The sequence below is a fragment of the Anomaloglossus baeobatrachus genome, chromosome 5, assembly GCF_048569485.1.
Source record: "Anomaloglossus baeobatrachus isolate aAnoBae1 chromosome 5, aAnoBae1.hap1, whole genome shotgun sequence".
Lineage (NCBI taxonomy): Eukaryota > Metazoa > Chordata > Amphibia > Anura > Aromobatidae > Anomaloglossus > Anomaloglossus baeobatrachus.
Window position 1 is genome coordinate 570,743,241 of NC_134357.1, and position 25,894 is coordinate 570,769,134.

At 46.2% G+C, this 25,894-nt stretch overlaps 1 protein-coding gene across 1 annotated transcript in view; it reads left to right on the forward strand.

Annotated features, from left to right (window-relative positions):
* LOC142312366 (uncharacterized) overlaps window positions 1-18,941 on the forward strand; it is a 43,446-nt gene extending 24,505 nt beyond the window's left edge. Inside the window, exon 4 of the mRNA XM_075351304.1 lies at window positions 15,493-18,941. Coding sequence (XP_075207419.1) covers window positions 15,493-17,003 — 1,511 coding nt within the window. The 3' untranslated portion in view covers window positions 17,004-18,941. The remainder of the gene's footprint in view (window positions 1-15,492) is intronic.
* The last annotated feature ends 6,953 nt before the right edge of the window (window positions 18,942-25,894 follow it).

The following is a 25,894-nucleotide window of genomic DNA, read 5'->3' on the forward strand; positions in this document are numbered from 1 at the left end:
CCGTGATTCAGACTTTCATGAACAGGCGGTGGTCCTGAGGGACAGATTTCGGGATAAAAAATATCCGGTGTCTGTGATCAAAAAAGCCTACAATAATAACAAGTCGCTTAAACAGGTTGATCTTATTGGGAAGATCAGAAATCCCGAGAATAAGGAGAAGAACATGGCCTTTTCGTCGAATTTCCTAATGACATATAGTGATGATAGTGGCAAAGTGAAAGATATCATTGCCAAACACTGGAAAATCCTGTTGAATGATCCATTCCTAAAGGAGACTTTACCTTTGAAACCGGGAATTACGTACCGCAGGGCCTCGAGTCTGAGAAATCATTTGGCCCCCAGTAGACTCAAAAATAATAGTAATGATATGGTCATCTCTACCACCAAACCTTTGGGGGTGTTTAAGTGTTTGGTGAAGAACTGTCTTTGTTGTAATATTATCCAACATAGAAGGGTCTCTTTTGGGCTGTTTCCAGGGGGGACAGAATTCCCTATCAAAAGCCATATGACTTGCCAAACTGATTTTGTGATATACTTAATAGAATGTGAGTGCGAGAAAAGATATGTGGGCAGAACAACACAGCCCCTCCATAATAGACTTAACTCACACAGATACAACATTAAAATAGGTTTTTTGTTACATGGTCTCTCCAGACATGTAACTTTGACACATAAAGGTAAATCACGGTTGAGAATCACTCCCATTGAACAGATCCCCCCCTTTGTCAATAATCGGGTGGAACTTTTGAATAAAAAAGAGACTTTTTGGATTTATAAACTTAATACTTTGAAACCACAAGGGTTAAATGAGGTGACTGATTTGTTTATGAAAGGTTAAAATATCATATCCTGCTATATAGTATCATTGTGGATTTTATGCTTTTATTGTGGTCTTATTTGTTGTTGGAAGGTCTTAATTTTATATCCCGCTTTACAGTATCATTGTTGGTTTTATGCTTTTATTCAGTGTTTATTAAGTTTTGGGAGTTACATTATATATATTTTTTTAGAAAATTTTATGTTCCCTTTTTTTATATAATATTGTATCATGTTTATATAGTGTATATATATATATATATATCGTTTACAGTTCATATACTATGTTTTTAACTTATTTGAAGGTGTTGGCATTCACCTGTGGACACTTGTCCTATTTATGATTACTGTTCTTTCCTGTATTTATTGCACTATGCACTTTGTATTTATTGTTCTTGGCTATTCATGTTTTGGACTTTTTCTTTTCCACTTGATCTTCACGTTTTTTGAAGTTATGTGTTTAATTACACACTGTTTTTTGCCCTTTTTAACACGCTAGTTACATATTTTCCGCTTTTGCCCTGCGCACTATAATTTAGAATAATTTTGCGTTTTTCCTCATACCTTGGACAGGCTCTTCTTCACCTCTTCATTATTTTTCCTTAATTTTTTGTCTGACCCAATGTCCGCAGAATATGAGCCTTCTATTGGTATCGAAGGCAGAGTTCATTCATTTTTTTTTTTTGGTTGCAGGGAGGGGGATAGTATTCCACCCGACCAACGCACCGATTGACATATGAGATTGAGACTATAACATAGGGATATAAAATCCATGTGCTCCCGTTTTTGTTTGGTGTTTTCCCCTTTTTTTTCGATTTTTTCCCTTCAGCCTGTCTCATAGTATCATCATATTTCGATTATATTATACTGAACTGTATACATTGTTTTTAAAGATTTTACCCATACAAGTACTATGTTCGGTTATGTTTTCCTTAAAAATACTGATTTTTGCATTTTTTTATATATACACACTGTGTCAGCCCTAGATTTATATACAAGGCTTTTAGAGATAGAGATTTATATACACATATATATGCCCGTCCCCCCTTTTTTTTCTCTCGACATTTTTCCCCCTTTTATGTTTTAAATTTTAATTTTTATTCCACTAGGTCCGCAATAAGGTTTTCTGATGAATAACCGGCAGATTATTCTCTGCACGGAGCTTGGAAGACTAACTGGCTCCCTACCCCATCTCTTTTTCTCTGACATGCGCACTTCCTTTTTCCCACGCTTTGAACTTTCTTCACCTTGTCTTAACAAGCTCCGGACCTTTTTCTGACATGCGCACTCACCTTTTTCCCACGCTCTGAACTTTCTTCACCCCGGTTTAGGTGTTTTACGTTGACTTACCTAGGATTTTCACGTAAACACTCGGAATTATACGGATCTTCTCACAGCCACACTTTCATAGGTATTTCTTTCTTACTTGGTTTCAAAAGGTGTTTTCGGTACTCCTAAGGTGGAGACATGGTTTGCTCTCTTTGAGATGCAACCCCTTTGAGAAAAGAGTTAATATTCCCATGGGTTCGAGACCGTTTCATAGCGGCTTGGCAGTGCAGGGTTTTATTCCCGTATTTTATTTAAATACACAATAATACACACACTTTTTCTTTTTATTGCATACTTTCATTTTATTTCATTTCTATTGGATAATATGATGATATTTCCATATGTAATTATGTATTTTTTTTGATCGTGATTTTCATTGTTATATGTGTTTTTGTGTTTTTTTGATGTGTCTTTCCCGCCGATTTTTTTGGAAGAGGCTGGGCTTTGACGTCATCATGACGGAATGTATATAGATTCTGCAGTCCTCATGGTTTAGCAGATTTGATGTACTTTTTTTCCTGTGTGTCCTGAGGAAGGGAGCAGAGACTCCAGAAACGCGTCGACCTAAAGATGAAATAAAGGAACATTAACTCTCTATGTTCAGAGTGGTCACTGGCGCAGCCTTGCAAGCCCTACTTCACTATTCCCTGTTATCCCTTCGGAATGGAATGAGAGTGTTAGGCAAGTTGGTGGCGGTCATAGAAGCCGTGTCCTTTGCCCAATTCCATCTGCGCCCTCTACAACTGGACCTTCTATCCTCCTGGGACAAGAATCCAGCTTCCCTGGACCGGTCAGTCCGCCTATCTCGGTCTGCGTTCAGCTCCCTCGTCTGGTGGACTCAAGCCTCATCCCTATCTCAAGGGAAGTCCTTCCGCCCGGTCCACTGGCAGGTAGTCATGACGGATGCCAGCCTGATAGGCTGGGGGGCGGTGTTTCTCCACCACACTGTTCAGGGACGCTGGTCTCCTTCCGAGCGCTCCCTGCACATCAATGTTCTGGAGATCAGAGCCATATTTTTGGCCCTTCAGAATTTTCAACCCTTACTATTGGGCCTCCCTGTTCGGATCCAGTCAGACAATGCCACGGAAGTGGCTTACATCAACCGTCAGGGAGGAACTCGCAGCAAGGCAGCGATGAAGGAAGTATCCAGGATTCTTCTTTGGGCAGAGAAGCACATCCCCATTATTTCAGCTGTCCATATCCCAGGGGTAGACAACTGGGCCGCAGACTTTCTCAGCAGGCAAGGTCTAGCGGCAGGGGAATGGTCCCTCCACGACGAAGTATTCCATCAGATCACTCTTCGTTGGGGACTCCCGGATGTGGATCTTATGGTGTCTCGAATGAATGCCAAAATACGTCCCTTCATATCTCGGTCGAGAGACCAGCCAGCGCTCGGCTCCGACGCCCTAGTCTTTCCATGGTCGCAGTTTCGCCTGCCCTACATCTTCCCTCCGTTTCCTCTCATTCCGAGAGTAATCAAGAAAATCAAAGCGGAGGGAATCCCGGTGATCCTTGTGGCCCCGGACTGGCCCAGGAGAACCTGGTACCCAGAGCTCCTCCAACTTCTCAGCGACACTCCCTGGCGTCTTCCCGACCACCCGGACCTTCTGTCGCAAGGTCCAATATTCCACCAGAATACAGCACAGCTGCATTTGACGGCGTGGCGCTTGAATCCCTGATTCTAGCCAAATCGGGTCTTTCTTCCAGGGTAGTTCATACCATGCTTAATGCTCGGAAGCCTTCCTCCGCCAGCATTTACCACAGGACCTGGAAGACCTATCTTTCCTGGCGCGACCGTCATAATCGGTCGCCCCTGACCTTTTCAATCCCTAATGTTCTTGCTTTTCTGCAAGACGGTCTGGACTCGGGTCTTGCTCTCAGTACTGTCACTCTCCCCGGGTCCCCTGTCCAGCTCCCAGGCTCCCCTGCCACGCACCCCGGCTTCCCTGGCTCGCTCCCCGGCTCCTCTGTCCGGCGTCCCCCGCTCCACAGCCTCCAGGCCTCCTCACCTAGGATCCCCAGGCGTCCCGGTCCCCGCTCCCAGCGTCCGCTGTCAGCTTCGCTCCAGCCCGGCTCCCCGGCCTCCTGTTCGCCGCTCCCTGCCCTGGCTTCTGGCACCCGGGCCTCGCGCATGCGCATTAGGGCGCGCGCGCGGTCATTGACCCTCTCTTAAAGGGCCAGCGTCCACAGACAGGATATTGAACACACAGGTACAGGGTATAAAGGGGTTTAATGTCCAAGTGGGCGGGGCCTGTTCTTCGTGTTTCCTAAGCTAGGAGTCAGGTCTCCTTGTCTCTGTGATATACTCACCTCTCTCTCTTCTAGAGCCGCTCCTGCCTCGCCATCCGGTCCTGCCGATTCCCGAACCCCACACGCTGACTATCTGCCATCCCGTCAGTCCGTACCATCTTTGATCCCTGTGGTGACCCGTCCTCTCGCTCCATCAGTTCCGGACTCTGCCTGACAACATCTTGGCCTCCGAACCTGAGCTCCGTCACCCGGACTACCATCTGTGACTCCGTGGTCCCAGGGACTTCTACATTCCACTATTTTGCACGGACTATCCTGCTACCTGTAGTGCTCCGGCTACCGGACCCCTTGCCTTCAGTGAGGAGTTCGGCCCAGTGGATCCACCTCCTGGGTCTGCCCGTCCACCTGGCCCTAACAGTAAGAACAGGCCATGGATCCCGCCGAAGCACTAGCGGCCTTGCAGGAGGAACTCAGACGCCAGCGTGAGACCCAGACCCGCATGCTGAACTTTATGTCTTCTGTGGACGCCCGCCTGAACACGCTACAAGCGTCGGTCACATCTTCAGCATCTCGAGCTTCCACTGTACAATCCACGGCCGCAGTTCCCGTGGCAGCCTCCTCGGATGCTTCCAGGCTTCGTCTGGCCCCACCACCCCGGTACGCCGGAGATCCCAAGACCTGCAGGGGATTCATAAACCAATGCTCCCTCCATTTCAAGCAGCTGCCGCATTTGTTTGCTTCCGACCAAGCCAAGGTCGCGTTCATGATGTCCCATCTAGAGGGTGAGGCACTGGCGTGGATGAACCCCTTGTGGGAGAAGGAGGACCCTGTGACCACTAACATCCAGGAGTTCCTGCAGGCATTTCGTGCCACCTTTGATGAGCCCGGACGCGCCTCCGCGTCTGCCTCATCTCTCCTCCGGTTACGTCAGGGGACTCTGACGGTGGGTCAATATGCCATCCGTTTTCGCACCTTGACTTCGGAACTCGGGTGGAATAATGAGGCTCTAACCGCCGCCTTCTGGGAAGGTCTCTCGGGTCGAATTAAAGATGAGCTGGCTGGTCGTGACGTGCCGTCCACCCTGGATGCCCTGATTGCCCTAGCAACTCGAGTGGACATTCGCTTTCAGGAACGATCCAAAGAGGTGTCCCGTGAGAGACGTCCGATACGGCATTCCTCTCCTCCGCAGAAGCCCGCCGTACTTCAGTCAACGGCATCTGGTGTCTCCGTCCACGAGCCCATGCAGATCGACTGTTTGCGGCAGTCTGAACAACGCCGAGCAGAACGACTCGCCAAGGGCCTCTGCTTCTACTGCGGAGAGGGCACACACCTTCTACGCTCCTGTCCAGAGAGGCCGGGAAACTCCAAAGCCTAGGGTTGGTAGGAGAGGCCACCCTAGGTGCTGGGACTCTCTCAGACCCGGTTACGTGGACTGTTCAAGTGACAACGGGAGAGACGCGGTTCACGGCCGAGGCGTACCTCGATTCCGGGGCAGCAGGCAATTTCATCCAGCAGGCCACGGTGGACAAGTACCAGGTGCCTGTTACTCCACTCGACAAACCCCTCGTGATTGCCTCTGTGGATGGGAGACCCCTCTCTGACACCATCTCGTGGATCACCAAGCCGGTGGAACTGCGTATCGGTGCCCTGCACACCGAGAACATCGCTCTCTACGTCCTCCCACACATGTCCCATCAAATCCTGCTGGGACTCCCCTGGTTACGGACACACGAACCGTCAGTCAGCTGGGGCACTGGTGAAATCACCCGATGGGGCTCCTCTTGCCACGAGAACTGTCTGAAGACCATACAACCCATCCGACGACCTCCGGTTCCAGAGTCCCTACCAGGACTGCCCTCGGCCTATTGGTCCTTCGCGGACGTCTTTGACAAAAAGGAATCAGAGGTACTTCCGCCACATCGTCCTTACGATTGTGCCATCGACCTGCTCCCGGGAACTACACCACCTCGAGGTCGGATATATCCGCTGTCTCCTGCCGAAACAAGGGCCATGTCTACCTACATCACAGAGAACCTGGCAAGGGGATTCATTCGGAGATCCTCCTCTCCTGCTGGAGCAGGCTTCTTCTTCGTTAAGAAGAAAGAAGGCGACCTACGCCCATGCATAGACTACCGGGGATTGAACCAAATCACCGTGAAAAATAAGTACCCCCTGCCGCTCATCCCCAAATTGTTTGATCGGCTTAGAGGAGCTCGTGTGTTCACCAAGTTGGATCTTCGGGGTGCCTACAACCTGGTCCGCATCCGCTCAGAGGACGAATGGAAGACCGCGTTCAATACTCGCGATGGGCACTATGAATACTGTGTGATGCCCTTCGGCCTGTGTAACGCACCAGCAGTCTTTCAGGAATTGGTGAACGACGTGTTCCGAGACCTTCTCTACGTCTGTGTGGTGGTGTATCTTGATGACATCCTGGTCTTTTCTCCGGACCTCCAGACCCACAGAGAGAACGTGCAGCTGGTACTACAAAGACTGAGGGAGAATCGTCTGTACGCCAAGTACGAGAAGTGTGTCTTCGAGCAGTCTTCTCTTCCCTTCCTGGGTTACGTAATCTCCGATACTGGCCTGCAGATGGACCCGGAGAAGGTCTCTTCCATTCTCAACTGGCCCCCTCCTTCTGGACTGAAGGCAATCCAACGCTTTCTGGTATTCGCAAACTATTACCGTCAGTTCATCCCTCACTTCTCTGCTCTGACTGCACCTCTCTCCGCCTTGACCAAGAAGGGGGCTAATCCAAAGGACTAGTCACCTGCGGCCGACGCCGCGTTTGGCTCCCTGAAGCGGGCATTTGCTTCCTCCCCTGTGCTCCACCGTCCGGAGTTAAACCGACAGTTCACCTTGGAGGTGGATGCCTCCTCCTCGGGAGCCGGAGCAGTGCTCATGCAGAAGTCCTCCTCCGGGAAGATGGTTACTTGCGGTTTCTTCTCCAAGAGCTTCTCTGCGCCTGAACGCAACTACACCATCGGTGACCGAGAGCTATTGGCAGTCAAACTGGCTCTGGAGGAATGGCGCTACCTTCTGGAGGGAGCAGTGTACCCCGTGATCATTTACACGGACCACAAGAACCTGGAATACCTGCGGTCTGCTCAGCGACTGAACCCACGGCAAGCCAGGTGGTCCTTGTTCTTTGCCAGGTTCGATTTCCAGCTCCATTTCCGACCCGCGGACAAGAATGTACGCGCAGATGCCTTGTCCAGGTCATTCATGCCCATGGAGCAGGAGGAGGAGACATCCCAGCCCATCATCTGCCCTAGTAAAATCATTCCGGTGGCTCCTGTCACCCTGGCCCAGATACCGCCCGGGAAGACCTATGTCTCTGAAACCGACAGACAAAAAGTGTTGCACTGGGGCCATGCCTCGAAAACAGCCGGCCATGCTGGTCAGAAGAGAACATGGAGTACAATTGTACGTCACTACTGGTGGCCATCCCTTCGCACAGACGTCGCTTCTTTTGTCTCAGCCTGCTCCTCTTGTGCCAGGAATAAGACGCCCAAACATCTGCCATATGGCCGTCTTCTGCCTCTGCCTATACCCTCTGTTCCGTGGCAACACATTGCAATGGACTTTATTACGGACTTGCCCCTGTCCTCCGGACACACAGTCATATGGGTCGTGGTGGATCGGTTCTCCAAAATGGCTCATTTCGTCCCTATGGCAGGACTGCCCTCTGCCCAGGAACTCGCTGACGCCTACATACAGCACATCTTCCGGTTGCACGGCTTTCCATCACACATTGTGTCCGACAGAGGAACTCAGTTTACCTCCCGCTTCTGGAGGGCCCTCTGCAAACATCTGGGAGTGACTCGGGACTTTTCTTCAGCCTACCATCCTCAGTCGAAGGGCCAAGTGGAACGAGTCAATCAGATCTTGACCTCCTTCTTACGTCACTACGTCAACGCCCATCACGATGACTGGTCCACGCTTCTTCCTTGGGCTGAATTCTCCCATAACCACCACGTCAGTGAGTCCTCCTCCAGCTCCCCCTTCCATGTCGTTTACGGACTTCAGCCTTCCGTCCCATTACCTGTATCCTCTTCCTCGGATGTCCCTGCTGCTGATGCTGTAGCACGTGACTTTGCAACAATTTGGGACTCTGTCAAGACGTCCCTTGGACGTGCTTCCCTTCGGATGAAGAGACACGCAGACAAGAGGCGTCTGGATCCCCCGTGTTTCTCTCCAGGAGATCTGGTCTGGCTTGCCTCCAAGTATGTCCGATTGAAGCTACCATCTTACAAGCTGGGTCCTCGCTACATCGGGCCGTTTAAAGTCCTCAGCAAAATAAATGAGGTCTCCTACAAGCTGCAGCTCCCGGCCACGATGAGGATACCCAACTCCTTCCACGTCTCCCTGCTCAAGCCGGTTGTCCTTGGTCCCTTCTCCGCTGCTGCCAGTTCGGCTCCTCCTCCTATTGCCGATGACGACATCTATGCGGTAAGGGATATCGTGGCCATGAAAACCGTACGGGGCCGGCAGTTCTTCTTGGTGGACTGGGCAGGATATGGTCCTGAGGATAGGTCCTGGGAACCCCGGGAGAATGTGGGTACTCCTCTGATACGTGCCTTCCTGTCCCGGTTGCGGGGAGGGGGGCGTGGGGGGGGGGTACTGTCATGCTCCCCGGGTCCCCTGTCCAGCTCCCCGGCTCCCCTGCCACGCTCCCCGGCTTCCCTGGCTCGCTCCCCAGCTCCTCTGTCCGGCGTCCCCCGCTCCACAGCCTCCAGGCCTCCTCACCTAGGATCCCCAGGCGTCCCGGTCCCCGCTCACAGCGTCCGCTGTCAGCTTCGCTCCAGCCCGGCTCCCCGGCCTCCTGTTCGCCGCTCCCTGCCCTGGCTTAGGGCGCGCGCGCGGTCATTGACCCTTTCTTAAAGGGCCAGCGTCCACAGACAGGATATTGAACACACAGGTACAGGGTATAAAGGGGTTTAATGTCCAAGTGGGTGGGGCCTGTTCTTCGTGTTTCCTAAGCTAGGAGTCAGGTCTCCTTGTCTCTGTGATATACTCACCTCTCTCTCTTCTAGAGCCGCTCCTGCCTCGCCATCCGGTCCTGCCGATTCCCAAACCCCACACGCTGACTATCTGCCATCCCGTCAGTCCGTACCATCTTTGATCCCTGTGGTGACCCGTCCTCTCGCTCCATCAGTTCCGGACTCTGCCTGACAACATCTTGGCCTCCGAACCTGAGCTCCGTCACCCGGACTACCATCTGTGACTCCGTGGTCCCAGGGACTTCTACATTCCACTATTTTGCACGGACTATCCTGCTACCTGTAGTGCTCCGGCTACCGGACCCCTTGCCTTCAGTGAGGAGTTCGGCCCAGTGGATCCACCTCCTGGGTCTGCCCGTCCACCTGGCCCTAACAAGTACCCTTAAAGGACAAGTTTCTGCCTTGTCGATTTTTTTTTTTCCAGAAGCAGCTGGCTTCTCGCCCTCAGGTCCGTATCTTTCTTCAAGGGGTAGCGCATTTGGTCCCTCCTTATCGCCACCCCTTAGATCCCTGGGATCTGAATCTGGTTCTCGGAGTCCTTCAACTTCCTCCTTTCGAACCTCTGAGAGAAACCTCTCTTCAACGACTGTCTTGGAAAGTTGCCTTTTTAGTCGCTATTACCTCTATCAGGCGAGTGTCCGAACTGGCAGCTCTTTCCTGTCGCTCACCTTACCTGATATTCCATCATGATAAGGTGGTCCTACGGCCTTCCCCCGCTTTCCTTCCGAAGGTCGTATCCTCTTTCCACCTGAACGAGGACATTGTGTTGCCGTCATTCTGCCTGGCCCCGGTCCACTCCTTTGAGAAAGCCCTTCACACTCTCGATCTTGTCAGGGCTCTGCGGATCTACATCTCCAGAACAGCGCCGTTGCGCAAGTCCGATGCCCTCTTCGTCCTCCCAGTAGGACACAAAAAGGGCAACCCGGCGTCTAAATCCACGATTTCTCGATGGATCAGGACTGCCATCTGTGAGGCATACAAAGTACGAGGTGCCGTTCCCTCTCAATCTGTGCGGGCCCACTTTACACGAGCAGTGGGTGCCTCCTGGGCTATCCGCCATCAGGTTTCGGCGGCCCAACTTTGCAAGGCCGCTACCTGGTCCAGTGTGCACATGTTCACAAAATTCTACAGAGTGCATACGCATGCATCCGCGGATGCTGCTCTTGGAAGACAAGTCCTTCAGGCGGCAGTGGCCCATTTATAAGTGGCCACTGCTCGGTTCTTGACAGTGTTTTGATATGTGTTCACTGCAGTTGCAGTTGTTAGTCAGCTCTTAGTCTGATGTTCTACACTGTTAATAGTTCAGTTCCCACCCAGGGACTGCTTTGGGACGTCCCACTGTCTGTGTCCCCCAATGAAAAGGTGAGAAAGGAAAGGACATTTTTGTGTACTCACCGTAAAATGTCTTTCTTGGAGCCGTTCATTGGGGGACACAGCTCCCGCCCTTGTGGTTTTGGTTGTCCTTTTCCTACTGCTTTTACACCAAACTGAGCTAGTTCCCACCTAGCTGGGGTTATATGCTGTGGGAGGAGGAGCTAACTCTTTTTTAAACCTAGTGTCAAGCCGCCCCTGGAGACAACATATAACCCACTGTCTGTGTCCCCCCCAATGAAAGGCTCCAAGAAAGACATTTTGCGGTGAGTACACAAAAATGTCCTTATTTGCAGATGATACAAAACTATGTAAGGTAGTTAACACAAAGGAGGACAGCTTGCAATTACAGATGGATTTGAGTAAATTGGAGAATTGGGCTGAAAAATGGCAAATGAGGTTTAACACTGATAAATCTAAGGTTATGCACATGGGAAGGAGAAACAGATGCTACAATTACTTACTAAATGGGAAACTGCTGGGTAAATCAGACATGGAAAAAGACTTAGGCATCTTAGTCAATAAGAAGCTAAATTGGAGTGCCCAGTGTCAGGCAGCTGCCACCAAAGCAAATAGGGTGATGAGATGCATTAGAAGAGGTCTGGGGGCACGAGATGAAAACATCATTCTCCCTCTGTACAAATCACTCGTCAGACCACACTTTGGAGTATTGTGTGCAATTTTGGGCGCCAGTGCTCAAGAAAGACATTACTGAACTTGAAAGGGTTCAGAGGCGGGTAACTAAAATAATAAGTGGAGTGGGTGCATTACAATACCCAGAAAGGTTATCAAAATTAGGTCTATTTACTCTAGAAAAGAGAAGACTTAGGGGAGACCTAATAAATATGTACAAATATATCAGAGGGCAATATAGAGATCTCTCCCATGATCTGTTTGTACCAAGGACTGTAACAAGAACAAGGGGGCATTCTCTTCGATTGGAGGAAAGAACATTTCTATATCAGCATAGAAGAGGGTTCTTCACGGTAAGAGCAGTGAGTCTCTGGAACTCTCTTCCTGGGGAAGTGGTGATGGCCAACTCACTGAATGAATATATTAGAGGAATGGACGCTTTTCTTGATAGCAACAGTATAGAAGGTTATGAATAACATAATATTACAGGTAGATAGTTGACCCAGATTAGGAGTCGGGAAAGAATATTTTTCCCTATTAAGAAAATTGGCTCCTACTCTGTGGGTTTTACCTTGCCCTGGTTCAACACTGCAGAACAGCTGCACTAAAAATAGGCTGAACTAGATGGACATAATGTCTTCCTTCCGCCTTACAAACTATGTTACTATGTTACTATGACTCCATTTGACTTATGTTCTGGTGATCTATCTTTTTACGCGTGCACATATATGTGGCCGACCACACTCATGCGCTAAAAGGACACCTGACATGATCGGATACCGCCGAAACAGAGTCCAAAGTGATTCAACCTGCCTCGTTATAGTTAGTGGTTCCAATGGGGAGTTTGTTTGAATTGTATTTTTTGGAATTGACACAGAAACCCCAACATAATTGCCCAGCGGACAGCGCAGGATAAATGTGGACTGAGCTTTAAGGCCCTGTCACACACACAGATAAATCTGCAGCAGATCTGTGGTTGCAGTGAAATTGTGGAAATCAGTGTCAGGTTTGTGGCTGTGTACAAATGGAACAATATGTCCATGATTTCACTGCAACCACAGATCTGCCAAAGATTTATCTTTGTGTGTGACGGGGCCTTTAGTCTAATTTTTGGGAAGTAAAATGAACAAAAAGATCACAGTACAGGAACAGTTTTTATTTTTACACCATAGTTTGTGGGGTATAAGTGATAAAATGGCTTAATTCTTCGGGTCAGTGTGATTACAGCGATACCAAATTCACATAGATTTTTTTGTTTCACATGCTAAATAATGCGTTTTTATTTAAAATAAAATACTTGTTTGTTGTGAGAGCTGTAACTTTTTTTATTTAGATATTTCAGGCGCATAATGACCAAAAACCAGCAATTCAGTTAATGTTTTAATATAAATATATTTTTGTATGTGACAAGGTTGGATTATTCTTGCGGTCCATGCAATTATAGCGATACCAAATGTACAGTGGGGGAAAAAGTATTGTCAGCCCCCAATTGTGCAAGTTCTCCCACTTAAAAAGATGAGGTCGGCCTGTAATTGACATCATAGGTAGACCACAACTGTGAGAGACAAAATGAGAAAACAAATCCAGAAAATCACTGCGTCTGATTTGGCAAGATTTTATTTGCAAATTATGGTGGAAAATAAGTATTTAGTCAATAACAAAATATCATCTCAATATTTTGTTAAATATCCTTTGTTGGCAATGACAGAGGTCAACTGTTTTCTGTAAGTCTTCACAAGGTTGTCAAACACTGTTCGTGGTATGTTGGCCCATTCCTCCATGCAGATCTCCTCTAGAGCAGGTTTTCAATGGGGTTGAGATGTGGAGACTGGCTAGGCCTTCATATGCTTCTTACAAAGCCACTCTCTCTTTGACCTGGCGGTGTGCTTGGGAACATTATCATGCTGAAAGACCCAGCCACGTTTCATCTTCAATGCCCTTGCTGATGGAAGGAGATTTGCACTCAAAATCTCACGATACATGGCCCCATTCATTCTTTCATGTACACGGATTAGTTGCTCTGGTCCCTTTGCCAAGAAACAGCCCCAAAGCATGATGTTGCCACCTCCATGCTTCACAGTAGGTATGGTGTTCTTTGGATTCAACTCAGCATTCTGTCTCCTCCAAACACGACCAGTTGTGTTTCTACCAAACAGTTCTACTTTGGTTTCATCAGTCCATGTGACATTCTCCCAATACTCTTCTAGATAATCCAAATGGTCTCTAGCAAACTTCAGACACGCCCAGACATGTACTGGCTTAAGCAGGGGAACACGTCTGGCACTGCAGGATCTGAGTCCCTGGTGGCGTAGTGTGTTACAGATGGTAGCCTTTGTTACGGTGGTCCCAGCTCTATGCAGGTCATTTACTAGGTCCCCCATGTGGTTCTGGGATTTTTGCTCACCGTTTTTTTCTGATCATTATGACCCCACAGGGTGAGATCTTGAGATCTTGCATGGAGGGAGATTATCAGTGGTCTTGTATGTCTTCCATTTTCTTATTATTGCTCCCACAGTTGATTTCATCTGCTTGTCTATTGCAGATTCATTCTTCCCAGCCTGGTACAGGGCTACAGTTTTGTTTCTGGTGTCCTTCGACAGCTCTTTGGTCTTCACCATAATGGAGTTTGGAGTGTGACTGTTTGAGGTTTTCGACAGGTGTCTTTTATTCTGATAATGTGTTCTTTTATATGTTGAACTGAAAAGAAAGTTACATTTTTTATTTTTTTTTAATTTTAAAATATATATTTTATTTTTTTTAACAGTGTTTGCCGTACAGAATAAATAATTTGACTGTTCTATAACTCGGGTCGTCCTAGACGTGGCAATACTAATTATGTGTACATTTTTTTTTTTGTTTTAACACAAAAGCTGCGTTCTAGTGGCAAAACGAATATTCTTGTTTTTTATGCACTTACATATAAAATTATTTAACTTTTACTTTTGTCACTTAATCCCACGGTGATACCTGAATATATTTTACTTTGATGTTTGGTCTTCTGCACTGCAGTGACTTAGACCTGTCAGTTTCTCACTGACAACCTCTTAGAATCTACCTTTTAGACTCTGCATATATAGTTTACAGGTCAGCACACCCTGGGGTTATCAGATGTCCTTTGGGTGTGATGGTAAGTTGGCAACTATAATCACCTGCAATTATGATCACTGGAAGGGGGTGGTAATGGTAAACTAAGTGTTTTAACCCCTCTTTTTAACCATGTAGATACTGCTGTCGCAATTAACAGTGTCATCTGACAGGTTAATTGGCTTCGATCGTTTCAAAAACTGTTTAGAGCTGATGCCAAAGGGTGTGAGCTGTCACTTGCGGGATTTTCACTCTCTGGGGGTACTATAAACATAATCTTAAGTGCCGCTTTTTTACAATGCTGAAGATTAAGGCTGCTTTCACACCTCCGGTTTCTGCAATGCGGCACACTCCGGCACTTTGCAGGAAAATCGCAACCGTTTTTTTTTTGCTGCCGGTTGCGATTTTCCTGCATAGACTTTAATTAGTGCCGCATTGTGCCGCATGGCCTTGCGTTCCATCCGGTTTTTGCCGCATGCGGCAGATTTAGCCGATGCGGCGGCCGGATGGAACGTTGCCTGGCACGTTTTTTCGTGCGGCAAAAAAAAACGCATCGCGCCGCATTCGGCCGATGCGGCGCATTTTTCAATGCATGCCTATGGCGGCCAGATGCGGCGCGATGCGGCAATAACCGCATTCGGCCGCCGCATGCGGTTTTTGCCACTGCGCATGCTCAGTAGCATGCCGCAAGCGGCAAAACCCGGACGGGCCGCAAAGGAAAAACTTATGCAAAGGATGCGGTGTTTTCACCGCATCCGTTACATAGCTTCCACAGCCGGGTTGAGCCGCAGAGCTCAAGCCGGATGTGTGAAAGCAGCCTAAGGCCCCTTAATGGCTGCGTTGAAAAGGAGTATGAGTGTTTGTTAAGAGGTAATATTTCTTTAGTCCTTGCATTGATGGCTGCAGTATGTACCACTGTCAACTTCAACTAGTAAATTGTATTAAAATTAATTTGTTTCAAAATGCAGCACTTCTAAAAAAAATGTTTTTTTTTTATTCTTGTCAGATGACTGTGCGTCAGAAGGATATCTGCCATCTACAAATTTTGAAGCAGCTAATAATGATATCACGCCACATATATATGAAGATTATGACATCATTCCAGATCTCCCATCAGCCCTTCCCAAGAAAAATCCATCATCTATTCCTCATCAACAGGAGCTATCTTCTGATTTATTAAAGACTGTTAAGCAAAATAAAAATAAAAAAAGGGGTGCTGAACATCAAAAAGTTCATACAGAGGAAAAAAAAATGTCATGTTCAGAATGTGGGAAATGTTTTAACCATAAATCAAATCTTACTGTACATTGGAGAATTCACACAGGGGAAAAGCCATTTTCATGTCCAGAATGTGATAAATGTTTTACTTCCAAAACAAATTTTCTTAGCCATAGCAAAACTCACACAGATGAGAAACCATTTTCATGTTCAGAATGTGGGAAATGTTTTACCAAAAAGGGAAGTCTTATAGTACATCAGAGAATTCACACAGGTGAGAAGCCATTTTCATGTTCAGAATGTGTGAAATGTTTTACTAACAAAGGAAATCTTGATAAACATAAAAGAACTCACACAGGGGAGAAGCCATTTTCATGCCCAGAGTGTGGGAAATCTTTTATTAACAAAAGAGATCTAGTTAAACATAAAAGCACTCACACAGGGGAGAAGCCATTTTCATGTTCAGAATGTGGAAAAACTTATAGCATTAAATCACAACTTGTTAACCATCAGATAATCCACACAGAGGAAAAAACATTTTCATGTTCATTATGCGGAAAATGTTTCAACAGGAAAGGAACTCTTACAGCGCATCATAAAATTCACACAGGGGAGAAACCATTTTCATGTCCAGAATGTGGTATGAATTTTACCTACAAAACATCTCTTGTTGCACATAAGAAAATTCACACAGGGGAGAAGCCATTTTCATGTCCAGAATGTGGGAAATGTTTTAACAAGAAAGCAAGTTTTATTGTACATCAGAGAATTCACACAGGGGAGAAACCATTTTCATGTCCAGAATGTGGAAAATGTTTTAACAGCAAACAAAGTCTTGTTGCACATAAGAAAATTCACACAGGCGAGAAGCCATATTTTTGTTCGGAATGTGGGAAATGTTTTAACAGGAAAGAAACTCTTACTGCGCATCATAAAATTCACACAGGGGAGAAACCATTTTCATGTCCACATTGTGAGAAAAAATTTCCCTACAAAACAGGTCTTGTTGCACATAAGAAAATTCACACAGGGGAGAGACCATTCTCTTGTTCAGAATGTGGGAAATGTTTTAACCGGAAAGCAAATTTTACTGTACATCAGAGAATTCACACAGGGGAGAAACCATTTTCATGTCCAGAATGTGGAAAATGTTTTAACAAGAAAGAATCTCTTACTGTACATCTGAGAATTCACACAGGGGAGAAGCCATATTCATGTTCAGAATGTGGGAAAGGTTTTTCCAAGAAATTATATCTTGCTGCACATTTGAGAACTCATACAAGTAATAATCCATTTTGATAGCCAGAATGTGGGAATTATTGGGCGTGTGCGTATGCACAGTTTCATAGGTGACACGTCCTGGAAGCTGCACATGCCCCTTAGAGCCTGGGATCTCCAGCCAGGTTGTTTTTCCTCTCAGCGGTCCATGCATGTGCCGTACACGCGGCCGGATATGAGTGCGGTAGTGAGATGCGCAGGCGCCATTTGCACGGCTGTGTCTATTAGATCATGGATAGTATATATCACCACAAACAGTCCTAGTATCCCCCTGAGGAAGCTGGCTATTTTCACATGGCAAATTGGTAACATAGCGAAATATATGTTGGTGTCTCTTATTTAGGGGGGAGGTGGCCTATTTATACTTACATACATAGTGCAGTCTTGGATTCCTTTTCCACAACATGGAATGGGTTCCTATGCAGCTTTGTGTATTAACACTGAGTGACTAATATGGGACCAGGATTATTTTGTCCATGTTACTTTTGTTGCTATATTTGGTAACTTTGCACTTGCACTTTATTATTAACATATACCAAGTACTTTAGCCCACCTTTTACCCCCCATATTGCCTAGGATATGCCATTTTCATAATTTATACATGTCCACTGTCCTTTTATTTTATCTGTGCTTGACCTTTTTGATGTAACTCTTGTCACTTTAACTAAATTAGAATAATATTTATACAAATAAAAATATTTGCATGCTATAATCTTGTTACATTTGAGAACTCATACAAGTAATAATCCATTTTGATGTCCAGAATGTGGGAATTATTGTTCCTGTAAATCAACTCTTGATATGAATCAAAGAATATACACAGGGGAGAAACTATTTTCACATTGAGATTGGAAAAATATTTAACAAACTGGAAACTGGATCGTTCCCTTTTCTAATGTCCTAATCAAATATAATAGCAAAACCCACACCTGATGCCAGGTCACGTGGAAGAGACAGGTGTTGGACCACCCTTTCAAAACTGGTAACCAAAGATTAATATACATCTACCCTTAATAACAAGAGTCATCTGTTTGCATCTATATTTTTTACTGTTTACATGTTAAGATCTTGCCTAAGAACCTGTATAGTTGAGGGAGAGCTGGTATCCAGTTTGTATAGAAATAGAAGCAGGAATTACATTAAACTGGTGACAGGTTCCCTTTATCGGCCCATTAGCCGCTGCCACCACCAGTGGGTTCTTATATACAGTATTCTAACATGCTGTATATAAGAGCCCAGACCTCTGTATAGAACGTAAAAAAATAATTTTGAATTCTTACCTAACGGTCGCTCTGTGGTGGAGTTCAGCCATATGGGCGTCTCCGTTGTCCGGTGCCGGCTCTTTTGGCCATCTTCATCCTTCTTCTGAAGCCTGTGTGCATGATGCGTCCTACGTCATACACACTCGCCGGTCTCGCGCAGGTGCACTACAATACTTTGATTTGCCCTGTAGATCAAAGTGTGCATGCGCAGGACCTCAATGTCGGCGAGTGTGGATGACGTAGGACGCGTCATGCACCCAGGCTTCAGAAGAAGGACGAAGATGGCCGAAAGAGGCGGTGCCGGTACCGGAAAACGGAGACGCCCATCTGACTAGAATCCACCGCAGAGCGACCGTTGGGTAAGTATTCTAAATTGTTTTTTTACGTTCTATACAGCGGCCTGGGCTCTTATATACAGCATTCTAACATGCTGTATATAAGAGCCCACTGGTGGTGGCCGCGGCTAAATAGGCCAAAAAACTGGTGACCGGTTCCCTTTAAGGATCTGAGGTTCACCCCCCCAGTCTGTTTTCACCCTCCGGACCCAGCTAAATTTTACAATTCTGTCCAGTGTCACTTTATGTGGTAATAACGTTCCCAGTGATTCTGAGATTGTTTTATTGTGTCACATTATCATGTTAGTGGAAAATTTTAGCCAATGTTATTTGCGTTTATTTATGAAAATAAACATCAAAATTGTGACAAAAAAAATGAAAATTTTGTATTTTTTTTTCTTACCATTCAAGAAAAACTGATGATACTCGGACCACAATCTGGTCAAACTCTGATCAAATTTGGTCCAACATGGGAGAAATTTTAGGTCTCTGTAATGGTGTCCTGAAGAAATTTAAAGTTTTTCTTTTGTATTTCAGTTTTTGCAAATATGTGGAGAACGGAAGATCGTAGAGAGCTGGTATCCGGTCTAACACTTTCCGAAGTGTCTGATTTACCTATGTAGCAAATTTGTCCCAGATTGGGCCAAATATTTTACCGTCAATTTATATTTGCTTTTGTGTTCCTTTTTGTTGAGAATGCTTGCCTCTACAGATCTGAATCCCGTTCTAAAATTTTCGAAAAGGCCTGATTTCCCTATGATGCAAATTTGGGGCAGAACGGTCCAATCATTTCATCATAAATTAATATTTGGCTTTGTGTTGTGCCTTCCTAAGTGCCTGATTTACCGATGTGCCTAATTTGGTGCAGATTGATCTAGTCGTTTGGCGATGCCTAACAAATGGATAACATTATAAAATTTTAAATAATTCATCTTCCACCATTGAGTTCCAGAACCTCTTTTCATTCAGCTATACAAAGAGTTAGCGAATGCGAAACGGCTGCCTCCCGTCAAACACTTTCCTACTCTCCTCTGTCAAGATGTATTTGGATTTATGAATTAAGAAATAAAAGGCAACCTGGAACTCTCAGATCAAGAATTACTGTTCCAGTAGCTAAAACCTGATATACTATCTGCATAGCATTGGACCTGTCAGATGACAACAAGCCCTTCATAGGGAATTCTTACTCAACTGGATGCGTTTAAACCAGGGGTGGGGAACCTTTTTACTGCCGGGGGCCATTTGGAAATTTCTGCCAACCTTCGGGGGCCGCACAAAATTAGCAATGTGAAAATGAACCGGCTATATTTGGTCAAACGGTTAATTAACTCACCCCTACTGTGGTGGCCGGAGCGGCTTCTCTTTTGTGCGGCTGTGATGTTCATTGATACTTATGTTGCTTCTCTCAGGTTTGTCGTTGTCTGGAGCACTCTTTGTGATAATAAGACTGGTAGACTATATACATCACACAACAGACAAAGGGACTGGAGTATATAAATCACAGGATACACATAAATCACTAAAGGGGCTGTTGACATCGCATAGGAGACACTGGGACTGCTGTATATACATCAAAGGAGACACCTATATCACAGGAGACACTGGGGGGCACATACAGTACCTACAAGTAGTATTCAACCCCCTGCAGATTTAGCAGGTTTACACATTCGGAATTAACTTGGCATTGTGACATTTGGACGGTAGATCAGCCTGGAAGTGTGAAATGCACTGCAGCAAAAAAGAATGTTATTTCTTTTTTTTTTTTTTAAATTGTGAAAAGTTTATTCAGAGGGTCATTTATTATTCAACCCCTCAAACCACCAGAATTCTGTTTGGTTCCCCTAAAGTATTAAGAAGTATTTCAGGCACAAAGAACAATGAGCTTCACATGTTTGGATTATCTCTTTTTCCAGCCTTTTCTGACTAATTAAGACCCTCCCCAAACTTGTGAACAGCACTCATACTTGGTCAACATGGGAAAGACAAAGGAGCATTCCAAGGCCATCAGAGACAAGATCGTGGAGGGTCACAAGGCTGGCAAGGGGTACAAAACCCTTTCCAAGGGGTTGGGCCTACCTGTCTCCACTGTTGGGAGCATCATCTGGAAGTGGAAGGCTTATGGAACTACTGTTAAGGCTGCTTTACACGAGTCAATCCATCGTGCGATTTATTTGGCAAAGTCTTTTTTTTTTGTTTGTATCGCTGATAGGTAGTTGTCCATGTGTCACACGTTGAGTGTTGTCAAACGACCACAAAGCGCTCATCGATATATTGATTGGCCATGGCGGACGTCCAAAAGGCTTCACACATGTTTTCCTTTGGTCAATCTGTCTTTTGTATGGGCGTAATTAGGCAAACTATACAGCCCTCTGTGACGTTGTCTGGATTGTTGCACGCCCTGAATTCTTCTGACCTGCTCAATCCAGTTCTGCTAATGTGGTTGATTGGTTACATCCCATATATATAGTTTCTCTTCTGCGTCTGTCTTTGTTGCCTCGTGTGTCCTTAGCATCAATCTTGTTTGTTGTTTGTGGTCTGGTTTATGACGAATTCAGAGTATCTATCTTCCAAAGGTGGGTTAAATTTGTTTTTGTATGGTTTATTTATTGTGTCATTTAGCCGTTCACAATGTATTTTTTATTTTTTTTTTATTTTTATTTGTGTAGGTTTTATCGTGTATTAAGTTTTTTGAAACATAATAATGTTTTTGTTGTTTTTTTTTTTTTTTTGCTTTTTTGTTCTTTTAAAAAGAAAAAAAGATTACATGTTTATTATAACAGTGTCAAATAAAATGTTCTCATATATTCATTCCCAGATGACGGCTCATCAAAACAAATTATTTTTGCGTGATTTCATTGAAAAATATCGCACATTAACCTGTCTTTGGAAAATTAAATCGCCTGAATATAGTAACAAACGCATCAAACAAGCAGCTTATGCGGATCTGATTACTATCTATAAAAACTATTTTCCTAATGAGCCTGTGGATGTAAATCTTATCAAGAAAAAAATACAAGGAATACACACTGTATATAAAAAAGAACTCAATAAAGTCGAGGAGTCACGACGTTCAGGGGCTGCGACTGCCGATCTTTATGTCCCACGGTTGTGGTATTTTGATCTACTTGACTTCACAAGAGATCAAGAGATTCCAAGGTCATCAACAAGTATGCTTTCCATTCAGGAGTCACAAAATGGGGCGATTGGCAGCGAACAAACAAACGTAAGAAAAATTAGGAGTAATGCACTATAAAACACTGCATGACGCCAAGGCTGAATGTTCACACATCATGACTACAGCTCCGTATTTTATAACAGTAATAACCAATCAAAACGTATCTGCTACAACCAATCCGATTAGATTAGGCGTGATTATTTAAAACCACAAATACGCCCTGAACGTTTACTGACGTCACAAACAACTACGAGGATAGCCGATTACACGGTGTCACACTTTGCAATGTGTCGTTCATTAAGACTAAACTGACCGATTTTATGGAATTAAACGATGAGTACACGATGGCCGAATTTCAAACGATTAGGCATCGGTTGGACTCGCAAGGAGCTGTCACATGAGGAGATGTCGTTACGAATGACGGAAGTGCGTCACAAAATCCGTGACCCCAACGATGCATCGCACAATAGATCGACTCGTGTAAAGCAGCCTTTAGCCTTCCACGGCCTGGACAGCCTTTGAAAGTTTCCACCCGTGCCGAGGCCAGGCTTGTCCGAAGAGTCAAGGCTAACCCAAGGACAACAAGGAAGGAGCTCTGGGAAGATTTCATGGCAGTGGGGACATTGGTTTCAGTCAATACCATAAGTAACATACTCCACCGCAATGGTCTCCGTTCCAGACGAGCCCGTAAGGTACCTTTACTTTCAAAGCGTCATGTCAAGGCTCGTCTACAGTTTGCTCATGATCACTTGGAGGACTCTGAGACAGACTGGTTCAAGGTTCTCTGGTCTGATGAGACCAAGATCGAGATCTTTGGTGCCAACCACACACGTGACGTTTGGAGACTGGATGGCACTGCATACGACCCCAAGAATACCATCCCTACAGTCAAGCATGGTGGTGGCAGCATCATGCTGTGGGGCTGTTTCTCAGCCAAGGGGCCTGGCCATCTGGTCCGCATCCATGGGAAGATGGATAGCACGGCCTACCTGGAGATTTTGGCCAAGAACCTCTGCTCCTCCATCAAGGATCTTAAGATGGGTCGTCATTTCATCTTCCAACAAGACAACGACCCAAAGCACACAGCCAAGAAAACCAACGCCTGGTTCAAGAGGGAAAAAATCAAGGTGTTGCAGTGGCCTAGTCAGTCTCCTGACCTTAACCCAATTGAAAACTTGAGGAAGGAGCTCAAGATTAAAGTCCACATGAGACACCCAAAGAACCTAGATAACTTGGAGAAGATCTGCATGGAGGAGTGGGCCAAGATAACTCCAGAGACCTGTGCCGGCCTGATCAGGTCTTATAAAACACGATTATTAGCTGTAATTACAAACAAGGGTAATTCCACAAAATATTAAACCTAGGGGTTGAATAATAATTGACCCACACTTTTATGTTGAAAATTTATTAAAATTTAACTGAGCAACATAACTTGTTGGTTTGTAGGATTTATGCATCTGTTAATAAATCCTGCTCTTGTTTGAAGTTTGCAGGCTCTAACTTATTTGCATCTTATCAAACCTGCTAAATCTGCAGGGGGTTGAATACTACTTGTAGGCACTGTACATCACACGAGGGGCTGGGGACATGTATATGCCCCCAGCACCCTCCTGTGATGTATATGCCTCAGCCCCCTCCTGTGATGTATATGTGCCCAGCCCCTCCTGTGAGGTATATGCCCCCAGCCTCTACTGTGAGGTATATGCCCCCAGCCTTTCCTGTGAGGTATATGCCCCCAGCCTCTCCTGTGAGGTATATGCCCCCAGCCTCTCCTGTGAGGCATATGCCCCCAGCCGCTCCAATGTGATGTATATACCCCAGCGTGTGATGTATATATCACAGGAAGGGTTGGAGCATACACATAACAGGAGACGCTGGGAGCACATACATGGCAGGAGGGGCTGGGAGCAAATACATGACATGAGATGCTGGGGTCATATACATGACAAGAGGGGTGGGGGAACAGACATTACTAGGTCACATGGAGCATAAGCATTGTTGTGGGGCACAGATGGCACTGGGGGGCACACATCACTAGGGCAGCAGAAAGAGCCCTAGGAGAGGCACGGACATCAATAGGTGGGCACAGGCATCATTAAGAGAGCACAGGCATCAATAAGGGTGCGCACAGACATCACTAAGGGGGGGGTACACAGACATCACTAAGGGGGGGGCACACAGACATCAGTAAGGGGTACCCAGCACTTGGGGTGGTACACAGCACTGGAGAGAACACAACACTGGGGGTGATCCACATCACTTGTGAGGCTGCACACAGCACTGCAGGGGGCACGCTGAACCGGAGAGCGGGTGGCACAAAGCGCCGGGGAGCGAGCGGCACACAGCTCTGGGACCTGCACACAGCACTGATGGGGAACGGTGCACCGGAGAGCGAGGGGCACACAGCTCTGGGACCTGCACACAGCACTGTTGGTGCACGCTGCACCGGAGAGCGGGTGGCACACAGCGCTGGGAGCTGCACACACCACTGACGGGGGCACAGCGCTGATGGGGCACGTTGCACCAGAGAAGGGGCGGGGAGCAGGCGGCACAATGCTTACAGTGAAGCTGCTGTGGGACGGAAGCGCAGAGCGCTAAACACGCCCACAAATAAGTCCTGTGCACGCTGGCACCTGCCATGGAAAGAGCTCATTGGTGTGTGCAAGCAGCGCATGTGAAGATTTAAAGGGGCGGCGGCTGGTAAAACCACAGTGGTGGCCGGAGCACTGCCGCCCCCGGGAATCTGCCCGGGGGCCGCACAAAAGGTCATGGCGGGCCGCATGCGGCCTGCGGGCCGGAGGTTCCCCACCCCTGGTTTAAACAGTGACTCATTACTGCCACGTCTGTTGGCTCAAAAAGACTACCTTGGACAGACTTGGCTATAGCCACTCCAAAGGAATCCCAGCCTTCGCCCTTTAACGGGGCTCTGTCACCAGGTTTTTGTTCCTTCATCATGCTTCTCTCAATTAAGTGGCAGAGACCCTGATTCCATTGGTGTGTCACTTGTTGGCCTGATTAGTGTAGCTTTTATAAAATCACTTTCATTAGCAGGAGATTACCATTGGATGACTACTTGGCGTGTGCATGAGCTCATTATAACCCTGCTCTACATTCAAATAATGGCAGATCTGCAGCAAACATTGATTTTATCAAACTGACAGCAAACTTGCTCAGTAAGTGATACATCGCTGGAATCAGGGTCTCTGTCGGTACATTATGCTACTCTCAGATGACATGGCAAAAACATGGTGACGGAGTCACTTTAATCCTTGTATAGGGATCTGGTGTTACAGCAAATTGCACTAGATTGCTTCCATAGAAAAGCTGCTGGCCGGAGGAGCAAACCAGAGGCAAGAGAAGTCAAGTTAGACAGGTCAGAACTAGGAGGGCAGTCAAGGTACAAAATCAAAAGACAAAGAATGGGTAAGAAACATGCCGTGGTCAGACAATAGAAATTCAATAAGTAAAGCACAACCTAGAGCCAGAGAAGCCAAACTAACTGGTAGTGAGGGTCAGAGTTTCAAGGGTGTAAATAGATGACAGCCCAAAGCAGGGCTCACAGAAAGGAGCTAGGACTAAGAAGCACCAGCAGACCCAGCAGTCACAGGACCGCTGCTCCGCATCACCTGCAGCAAAAACGAGGCGCCTCCCAGCAGCCGAGATGGAAGCAGAGGGGACCAGCACTAACCTTGATGTTACAATTAAATCCACTTATAAGAGGGCAGCTGTGACAGAACATAGACATAGTAACAGACATGATACTCAACTGCACATTTACAATACAAAATCACATTCATTCACTTGTATGCTCAACCAGGCTTGTGCAAAACATCTATGTGCTGCCAGACTCACCAAATACGGTTTGATGTTTGTGAACAAGATACACCATCTATGCCATTGGAACTCCAAATTAATAAGATTAGTTTTACAAGCGCTTGGGAAATCATTGCAGCGCACACGCTTTGTGGTGTACTGAAATTTCTGCTTAATTACACTATGTGACCAGTTTATATAGTATCCCAAACAAAGAAATAACTATGCACCAATAAGATCCGCAGACGTGTGTAGAAATGGGAAAACTCCCGGCTCATCAGTGGTAACTGAGCCCTATGACATTATTCAGTTATAAGACAAGATGGT